Genomic DNA, 9,957 nt, shown 5'->3' on the forward strand with positions numbered 1-9,957 from the left:
CAGTTTGACATTATAACCTGAATTTTGCACCCCCCCCCCACTATAAATCAAACAACAAAATATTGGTCTCAAGATGGTAGATTATCTTTTATGGGAAAGGTTGGATTTATTTGAGATCAGCTGGATACATGATTTGACATCCCAAAGAATCTCAATAACTCTTCTAATGGGCAAGTCTGTAGTTTTGTTATGGGTTTGTACAATCCCTAACATATTGGGATCTTAACATACCCCCACCCGCCAGCATTATCACAATACAAATGGCAAACATGAATTATTACTTAGCAAACAACATAAATGATGGTTCATTTAGCTCCTCTGTTTAATATCCAAAGACTAAGCAGAACAATAGGGTTTATTTTAAAGTTGCCACACTAGGTTTTTCAAAAACTACATTTTGGCTTGTTGGCAAGCTTCAGACAGGAGCTAGCTCCTATTTCCCACCAGACAGTTAGGTCAGAGAAGAGAGCTCTCAGTAGCCTACAGAGACGTTTTAGCCTCCCTCTACCACCATCCCCAAACCATGCAAGGCTTGGGAGAGGCCACCACACACATACTTTTTCTCATCATCATAAGGGGGTGGGTGGGGAAGGCTGGTGTTGACCCCAAAAGCTTGTATGGTATCCCCTCCCCAAGCCTCTTCCAGTTGCAGAAGGTAGGTGATTGATTAGGCCTACTTACATTAACCTCATAAGTGTCGTGTAGGTAAGGCTCCCTTACTGTGTACTTGAAACAGTTAATATACACTCAATACTAAGATACCTGCAGGCTTAACAAAGGTTTTAGGATAGAATATTGAAGGATAATATGCACATATGAAAACAGAAACACGTTACAGTGGCAGCTTTTTGCTCTTGAGTATCTACTAACAGTGAAAAATAAATTTACTTCAATACCAAAATTACAAGTGTTCAATTTGTCTTTTATATTAGGGATATTTTTAAACAGTAGTCTTTCTGAATGTCAAACTTTTCTGCTGCCTGCTTGATGTTTAAATGTTTTTCAGCAGCAAGACAGCTGACTAAATAGGGGGAATAATGGAACGTACTTAGTTGGAAGTAAATTTAAGGTTACAAAACTCCAAGAAATCCTATTTTAAATTACTTGCAACAGGTAGAAGTTTCAGGAACAGAGTTTAATATGAACATTAGTGATATTTTTCTTGCTGGGAGGTTAGAACGAGCAGTTGTGATCATCCAAGCCTTTAGCAGTTTGTTGCTACCGAATACGCCTTCTGTGAGAGGTAAAGGGTCTCATGTATTTATTTAATATTGCTGCCACGTGGAAGGTTGTGACTGGATTTTCAATTTTCTTTTAGAGCTAGTCATAACTACTTTTACAATTGTGCTAGTAAGGCAGCTAGGACTGAATTATTGCAATGTTTGTGGTAGAGAAAATGTGGAGTTGTGTACATAATTGTGTAAAAGACAGCCACAAGATTTAGTGTACAGGTTATTTAACAGCTCAAATTATATTGCCATGCCTAGTTTACCAAAAAAATCACACACACACATACACACACACCCAGCTTCTTTGGGATTTTCTGTACTTTCCATACAAATTACTTCTATTTCATAGCAAGTAGTAGCCTTTAAGTAATCAGAGTTAGCTAACCAGTATATGCATTAAGTTAGCACTACACTTGACCTCACAGCCTAATCTCCTCCACCAAGAATGTGTGTAGTTTAAGAAAGTGATCTCTCAGATGAACACTGTAGTTTAGACAATCAAAGCTGCATATGGTCATTAGTCCCATTAATACTGTTAAAGCAGAATCACTATAGAACAACACACCTGGTATTTTAAAGATTTCCTGCATATAGTCAACTCTGACCCAACTCTGACCCAGTTTGTAAACTGATATTTAAAGAGTCTGAGACACTGGTCAAGACTGACCAAGATTTGGATACAGGAGATTGGACTGCAGAACCACTTTTGAGCAATGAGGTTTGAAACAGGCCAAGCTTCTGGACCTATGGGACTCTTAAAAGACAGTGGACTTTCTTAAAGTAGCAGCATTACCACAGTTTGTCGAGCATTTAAAATCAGGGGTAGTCAATTAATTTTTATATCAAGGTCCAAATGTCTTGGTCAAGGTACAAAGTCCAGATGCCAGAGAAAATAAGTAGTAAATAAAGATTTCAGGGTCTGTTCAGAAACATCTGACAGTCCAGATTTTATCTTCCTATTGACTACCCCAATTTTGATCCTTAGATGAAAGGTGCTATGGAACACATTATCAAGTTCAGCAGTATTGGAATTGAACATGGGAAGAGGAAACAAAATGGTTTTAGTAGAGGAAGATAGGTCTAAAAGTTTAATTGTGGTTCTGAATGTTATTTCAAAAGTCATTAGTATTTCATATACCTAAGGTCACCAATAGCCTTAGACAGGTTATTTTAGGGGTCTTTAACCAGAAAGATGACAAATGCATCAAACTTAAAATTAAAATTGACACGATATATGCAATAACTACATAGAGAAAGCCTTTAATGTGCATTTCAAACTTCATGGCGTTCCGTTTGAAGTTATGGTTACGGGGTCCTATACTCCATGTGAATTCACTGGGATCAGGAGAAATTTGTGGTGACTGCAGGTCAGCATAGGCCCCCATTTACAGTTTTTCATTCATTTCAGTATTAGACATTAACTAATATCCTTCCCCCCAAAAAAATCATACCCAATACAGAGTGTTCAAATTAATAAATGAAGGCCACAGCCAGACAGTTAAAGTTATTATCTTTAATGAAATGACTTTGGAAATAATGTTCATTTCCACGACACCAACATTTTGGGAGCCTCAGTAAAATACATACAATTACATTTGTAGTTTACTAATGCTAAAATTACGAGCAGCAGATCTCTTCACATTGCAAACAGGATCAAGAAAGCAACCATCAGACAAAAGAGACCCATAGCTTCAGACAGGGCGAATCCCAGGATAGCATATGAAAACAGCTGCTGCTTCAGAGAGGGATTTCTAAAAGAGAACGTGCAGGTATAAGATTGTTTTATATACATACAAATTAAGAATTTATGCTAATTTAGTTTGATGCATCTGACAGAGCCAGTTAAGGATTTTAAATTACTTTCATGCTACAGATTCCCTGCTAATAGCAGGGAAAACACACAGTAAACCCACACAAACGTTAACAGAGTTAACCATACAATCGTGACCTCTAAATAAGTTAAGACTGGATTTAAATTGTGTACACTGCATATTAATATACCCATGTTTGGGTATGACATTTTACACAAGCACAAGATTACAAACATGAAGGCCCTGTCTACACAAGTGCAAAACCAAAAGAGCCTTGGTAGACAGAGATATCAACATGGAGAAAGTTCATATGCAGTAATTACCTACCAGCCTAAGATTTCTCTGGTTAATTCCACTGGTGTGCAATGGACACAATTGAGTATTCCCGGGGGCCTGAGTTTGTTATACATCCAGAATTATTCTGAACACCCTTGTAATATTTAGGTGGCTTACAGATAACCCATAATACTCAACTATTTCTGCCTTAGATGGCTTGCCAGCCCCCTAAAACTGCAACTGAGTATACTTGAGGAAGTGTGGGAGGAAAGAAGTAATTATGGATTAGTAACTTGTAACACTTGCCTCCCTGCCCCCTTCACCCCACAAAAAAAAAAAAAAAAAAAAGCAAGCACAAATGTCAATTTGAAACAGTCATTTTTTTTGTAGTTTCAAGAGATAAAGTAACTAGTTTGGTTAGAAGGATATTTTTGTTTCCTGAATGGGAAACAAAATCAGGCATTTAATGCCAAGTTGATACTTTGTAAGAGTGTTCATAAATGGAAACAAGTTAAGGTGTTTAAATATATTTTTGTCGGGGGGAGGGAGGGGAGAAGAGAAAGCAGGAACTCTACAGCTAGTTAAGTAATTTCATGCCTGTGCCAGTTGCTATCTGCTCAGTAGTAAGATTCGAGATACTACTGTATGGGAATTAAATGAAATAGGGGAAACAAAATTATGAACACAGTGAACTAAGATCTCTCCCTCTTTAAAGGTGTTTCCCCTTCTCAAGCTCCAACAGTGGAATCACTAGTCTGAAATTGGTTGCCATGGAAGTAGTTACTGCAGTAACTCTATAAAGCTGCACTTGGCACAACATTAAGAAAAAGATTCTTGCTACAGCCCTGTAATCAACCTTACTTCTTAAGAACAATCCTGATAATTGGGTTAAAAGAGGCACAGGATCTCAAGTTAAATATTAACATCCACCATCCAGTTTGTCCCTCTGTTAATGTAGGATTGTCCCCTACAAAATATTGTTAAGCTATATTCAGTCTAGGATAGGTTTTGGAGTCTCAGAGTTGAAGCTAGTACTGAAGAACTAAACATGAAACACTGATTTAGCTGTAGCTGGTTTGCCCTGAGAAGTCACGTAAGGTTTGCCTATACTGAATTCAGCAATATTAGAAATTCAGCACTTGTGCCTGGTGTGCCGTTACCTAATATTCTAACAGCTTGACATGTTAGAAGAATTATTCGAGGGGCTTTACTTCAACTCTACACACTAACTGTTTTAGTGGAAGTTTATCAAGACTTTGCTACCAATATATATCTTCAAGTTTATCATTAAATAGGTTTGCATGCAACTTAAGTGATATTAAAAAAAGGATTACCTGGCATAACCAATGATTAGACTACCAAAGACTGTTCCGATACCAGCACCAGAACCAGCCACTCCTACTGTGGCAGCACCAGCACCAATAAATTTGGCAGCAGTGTCAATATCCCTGCTGACAGCACTAGTCTGGAACTCTCTAAGTGCTACTTGGGAGACAGCATTCTGGGCTCCATTGAGTGTTGAGCTGCCCTGAGAAACAAACATGAAAAGCATTTAAATACAGAGACAAACTGAGATCTTCCAAAGCTATTTTGAAGTTTTGAGTTATTCTACCATTCTTCTATTACAAATACAGTAAACCAGAGTGGTTAAAGAGTTTACTAGAGTCTGTGACGAAGTTTAGACTTCTGTATGTTACTTGCAGAACATAAAGGACTGTAGCTTTGATGGGAGAAAATGTATTAGATGACACTTTAGGATCTGTCATACAGTCAATATTTTAGTTAGTAAAAAGAAAAGGAGTACTTGTGGCACCTTAGAGACTAACCAATTTATCTGAGCATAAGCTTTCGTGAGCTACAGCTCACTTCATCGGATGACTGCATCCGATGAAGAGAGCTGTAGCTCACGAAAGCTTATGCTCAAATAAATTGGTTAGTCTCTAAGGTGCCACAAGTACTCCTTTTCTTTTTGCGAATACAGACTAACTCGGCTGTTACTCTGAAACCTTAGTTAGTAAAGTACATTTGAAAACTAGGATGAGAACACTTGGGCTCACCAGAAAGTTTAGGAAGCTACAGAGTTTAGTTTATAAGGTACCTCTCCAGTCCTGACCTCTGGCTTAGACAACACTGATGCAGAAATTGGTCTGTACAAGACTCTTGATCCTGCACGGATCTGTAAGAGAAAATAAAGTGACATATTTGACTACAAACATATTTCTACATAACTGCACTGGCTTTTAATAGTGATTTTTTTTTATAAGATCAAGGACTTTGCTAGTCACTAAGTCTTTCATCTTAAGGTCAAGGCAGTGGACATTGACGATCTGCAGACATTGGCATATCTAGTAATGTCAATGCAAGATAAGAAGAAAGCTTTCATTTATCACTTGATTCCCTAACTCTCAGTCCCCTTTTCTGGGATGGGTTCTTTATGTCAATGTTCATGCTAATCCCTTATTTGGAGCCATTGCTAAACAGCACTGTAATACTGAGAGCAAATAATGTTTTTATTGCTATTAGATAAATCACACTTAAAACAAAGGGTGAGATAACACATTTTAGAAATTGAAATGAAAGCAGGACACTGAACATTTGTAACCCGACACTAATCAAGTTGCTACCCATTTGTTTATATCAAAACAAGTACTTCTGACTTGCTTATTTGTGAGTATCATGCTATAGCTGAACAGTGAAATACAGAAGACTGCAAGAATAATTCAGATCTCATTTTGAAGAATAAAGTAGAAACTTGAGTTTTTCAGCAGTAGTAAAAATCCACTGCAATGCACTTAAAAATCCTTAGCTACTCTGTAAGAAGGAATTGGTAACTTTTGAGAGACAACACCCAAAATTAAATCTAGCAAGGGAGGAATGAATGAACCCTCTCTCCAGCGCGGCCTGCTGGTGTCCTTGGGCTCCCACCGCTCTAAGGTCACGGTGACTCGTACCGGCCCGTGTCCGCGGCAGAACGGGGAGGGCGCCGGCTGCGCCGAGTGATCCCGGCAGCGGCGGAGGGTCCTGCGCAGCGGCAGCGATAAGCTGGAGTTTGACCTACAGCAAGGGGCTGAGCGGGCGCCAGGCCTCACGAGCAGCGCCCAGCCCTCGGGGCGGGGGGATCGCTTCTCTCCCCCCCAGATCCCGCTACTCACCGCGGAGCCCGAGGCTGCAGAGAAGGGACTTGACCTACAGCAAGGGGCCGGGGGAGCCAGGCCACGGCGGCAGCTCACTCCTGGCACTGGGGAAGCCCCCGCTGCAGCCTCACAGCCGCCCCCTACCTCCCGCCGCTGGGACCTGAAGCCAGCAGCCTGGAGGGGGCGGCGCGGGAGCTGTCCCGAGCCGCAGCGGCGGCGCAGCCGGCGGCACTCACCAGGGCCGGGGAGGAGGCGAGCTTCACGCAGGCGAACATGGCAGAGGGCTGCGGGCTGGCGCTGTGTCCCCGGGGCCTCCTCGGCGCTGGAATCCGCCTCTCTGCGGAGAGAGCAAGCGCGGTTAGGGCCGGGGCGCCGCGAGGTAGATGGGGGCAGATGGGGCGACCGTCCCCGGCTCCCCCCACACTTACCGGCTGCAGCGGCAGAGGTCGAGCGGACTGAATGGGGTGGGGTGCGCAGGCGCGGCCGGGGCGAGGAGCACCCGGATGTGGGGGGGGGGGAGGAAAACGCTGCAGCCCAAGGTCACTTTGTAGCAACTTTATTGGTCCCCCCGCAGGGGGCGGGACTGAGCCGCGCCGAGCGCAGCCTCCCGCGGCCCACGCTCCGCTGGCGCGCGCCCTGCTTAGGGCTTTGCGGCTGCGAGTCCCGCTTTCTTCCCGCGCTCGCCTTCCTAGCGTCGTGCCAGGGCCGTTGGGCACCGAAATCCCGCCGAGGAGCCGGGCCTGAGAGCCAAGCAAGCATGGGCAGGCGCCAAAGCCCCAGTGGGAGCTGGCCCCTGCCCCGCAGAGCCTACAGTGTGTCCCAGCTGCCCCGCCTGGGCTCCTGGCGTGGCTCCTGGGCGCTAGGCCCCTGGTACTTCCTTTGAGGAATCATTTCCAGTGGCACCACCTTTGTTTCCACTGCTTTCACACCTCACAGCAGTGCTGCCCCTTTTACTGGTCCAAAAAGTTTTGGATCAGTTTTTGTGCTCACTTTCTTTCATAGTGAAAATACTGCCAAGGAACCACAACCATTATTCTTAGGGGACAGCTCCCTGCAATGTTTTATGCCATAGCCCCAAATTACAGGGCTTGGTCTTTGCATTATTGTTGTTGACATGCAGGACAAGAGTATGTTGACTTGATACTGGGAGTTACATCTCAAGTAAGGGGCATCCCTAAAATAGCGGAGAAGTTTTACCCTAGTTAAAACATTAATGCAAAATAAATGAAAAGACCAGAACTAAGACTTCCAAGAAAAAATTGAAGTTGCTTGTTAGTACTTAACTATGATAATCCAGGAACAAAGAATGCAGGACCATACCAACTAAATGAGGGACTGGAAAGCATTAATGCTAAAAGGATTTAGGAGTCATATTGGACAAGTAGCTCAGCATAAGCTCCCAATGTAATGTTGTGGTCAAAAGGGCTAATGTGATCCTGGGATATATAAACAGAGGCGAACAGAGGTAAAATCACCTCCCTACACCACCTTAGTGAGACTGATTCTGGAATACTGCATACAGTGCTGGTGTTTCCATTTTAAAAAATATGCTGGAAAAATGAGAGGATGCAGAAAAGAACCACACAAATGATCGAAGGGTTGCAAAAAATACAGTGAAAGACTTAAAGAGCTCCAACTGTTTAGCTTATGTCAAAGTATCATTCTGGGGAGAAAATACCAGGTACTAAAGGGCTCTTTAATTTAGTGGAGAAAGGCATAGCAAGAAACAAAGGCTGGAAGTTAAAGCTTGATAAATTTAAATTAGAAATAAGGCATCATTTTTAACAGTGAAAGTGATTAACCATTGGAACAAACTGCCAAAGGAAGTGGTTGTTTCCCCACCTCTTGTCTTCAAATTAAGGCGGTATGCTTTACTAGAAGATATACATTAGTCAGACACAAATTATTGAGCTCAGACGGGGGAGCCAGGTGAAATACAACGGCCTATGTTATACAAGAGGTCGGACTAGATCTAATGGTTCCTTCTGACCTTAAAAATCTATTAAGCAACAAATTAATTATTTTGTAATGGACATTGGTGTACCCATCAGTGTACAAGACACAGAAGAATGATCACTTCCCCAATCATCTTGCATTATAAAAGGTCAAGCACCACAAATCAGACATAAAACACACCAAGTGACCTAGAGGAAGGTTCTATCTTAAAGCTTTTGTTTGTTTTTCTGAATAGTTAAGTGGTGACATTTTTACTAATGTAGCAGTGTGGAAGAAAAGAGTTCTAGCATTGGTAGCAGTGAGGCCTTATTCTTGCAGTGAGCTCTGCATGAGCAAACCCCTGCCTGTGTGCAGAGTCCCACTGAAATCAATCGGACCCCTCCAGGCGCAACAGGGGCTATCCCTGTGGAGCTCATTACAAGATTTGAGCCTAATGTGGCAGGACTTTGGGCCTGAACTGGCAAAACCCTACTTATGTGACTAGTCAATTGCAGTACTCACTTAAGTAAGGGTTTGCAGGATCAAGCCCTAAGTAAAATTCCTTTTGAGAGAAAATTTAGTTACACCAAGAATATGATTATAGAGCTCTATGTTTTAGTTATCTCACTTCAGTGTCACAATGATTTCCATTTCTAGTACTTTAATAAGTTTGAGGTTTTTTTAGCTTAGTTTTTTTGGGATAACAGTTTTCAGATTGACATATCAATGTTCTTTACTAATGCTGCCAAAATAGGAACACACACTTTTTCCAGAACATTTCAAATTTTGCGTAAGCCAATAAGAAAAATTAATCCCTAATGCACATTTTATCTTGTGTAATCCAAATTATGAAATGTTTGAAAAATGCTTAAATATTTTCTTTGCTACTAATGATTCCCACCACTGCTGTACATACAGAAAGAGAAAGGGAGCCAGAGAGTGTGCACGTTTTGCTCAGTGATGGATTTTTTATTCCCAGGTCCTCAATGAAGGCACCAAATTGAGAATTAGGACTTGTCTACATGTGGAGAGTATATGAAGCTTTCTGCTGCATGTCTGGTAAAGCCCTGTATGCAAGCTTCACCACTAGCATGCCCTTGCCACTTTTCACTTTGCATCGTGCATACACATGGAGACGGCTTGTGAACTGAGGGTGTTATGTTCCCAGAAGATATCCTATTGTCCTTTGCTTCATAGCCCTGGTCTACACAAGGAGTAGAGGTCGAATTTAGCAGTATTAAATCGATTTAACCCTGCACCCGTCCACACGACGAAGCCCTTTTTGCCGACTTAAAGGGCTCTTAAAATTGGTTTCTTTACTCCACCCCTGACAAGGGGATTAGCCTGAAATCGGCCTTGCCAGGTCGAATTTGGGGTAGCGTGGACGCAATTCGACAGTATTGGCCTCCAGGAGCTATCGCAGAGTGCTCCATTGTGACTGCTCTGCACAGCGCTCTCAACTAGTGCACATCTTGGGATTCTTTTCACTGTGAGTTGTGGGAAGCCAGGTGACTTCAAATTTTTGAAAAATCCTTTATCTCCACCCCGTTAATTTTTGAATTGCTGTTGGCC

General features: G+C 42.2%; 1 protein-coding gene across 2 annotated transcripts; it reads right to left on the minus strand.

The window, feature by feature from the left end:
- Positions 1-2,727: 2,727 nt before the first annotated feature.
- On the minus strand, positions 2,728-6,979 carry ATP5MC3 (ATP synthase membrane subunit c locus 3). Of its 2 annotated transcripts, XM_073305925.1 has the most exons (5): positions 6,879-6,979; positions 6,687-6,787; positions 5,415-5,492; positions 4,651-4,844; positions 2,728-2,980 (listed from the first exon to the last, which is right to left on the minus strand). In XM_073305925.1, exons 2-5 carry the CDS (start codon positions 6,723-6,725, stop codon positions 2,866-2,868), a joined length of 426 nt encoding a protein of 141 aa, XP_073162026.1. In that variant the 5' UTR covers positions 6,726-6,787; positions 6,879-6,979; the 3' UTR covers positions 2,728-2,865. The 2 variants fall into 2 exon arrangements, with proteins under 2 accessions (XP_073162026.1, XP_073162027.1); XM_073305926.1 differs by lacking the exon at positions 6,879-6,979 and having other exon boundaries at positions 6,687-6,872.
- Positions 6,980-9,957: the final 2,978 nt, after the last annotated feature.

Source organism: Lepidochelys kempii, chromosome 11 (genome assembly GCF_965140265.1).
Source record: "Lepidochelys kempii isolate rLepKem1 chromosome 11, rLepKem1.hap2, whole genome shotgun sequence".
Classification (NCBI taxonomy): Eukaryota; Metazoa; Chordata; order Testudines; family Cheloniidae; genus Lepidochelys; species Lepidochelys kempii.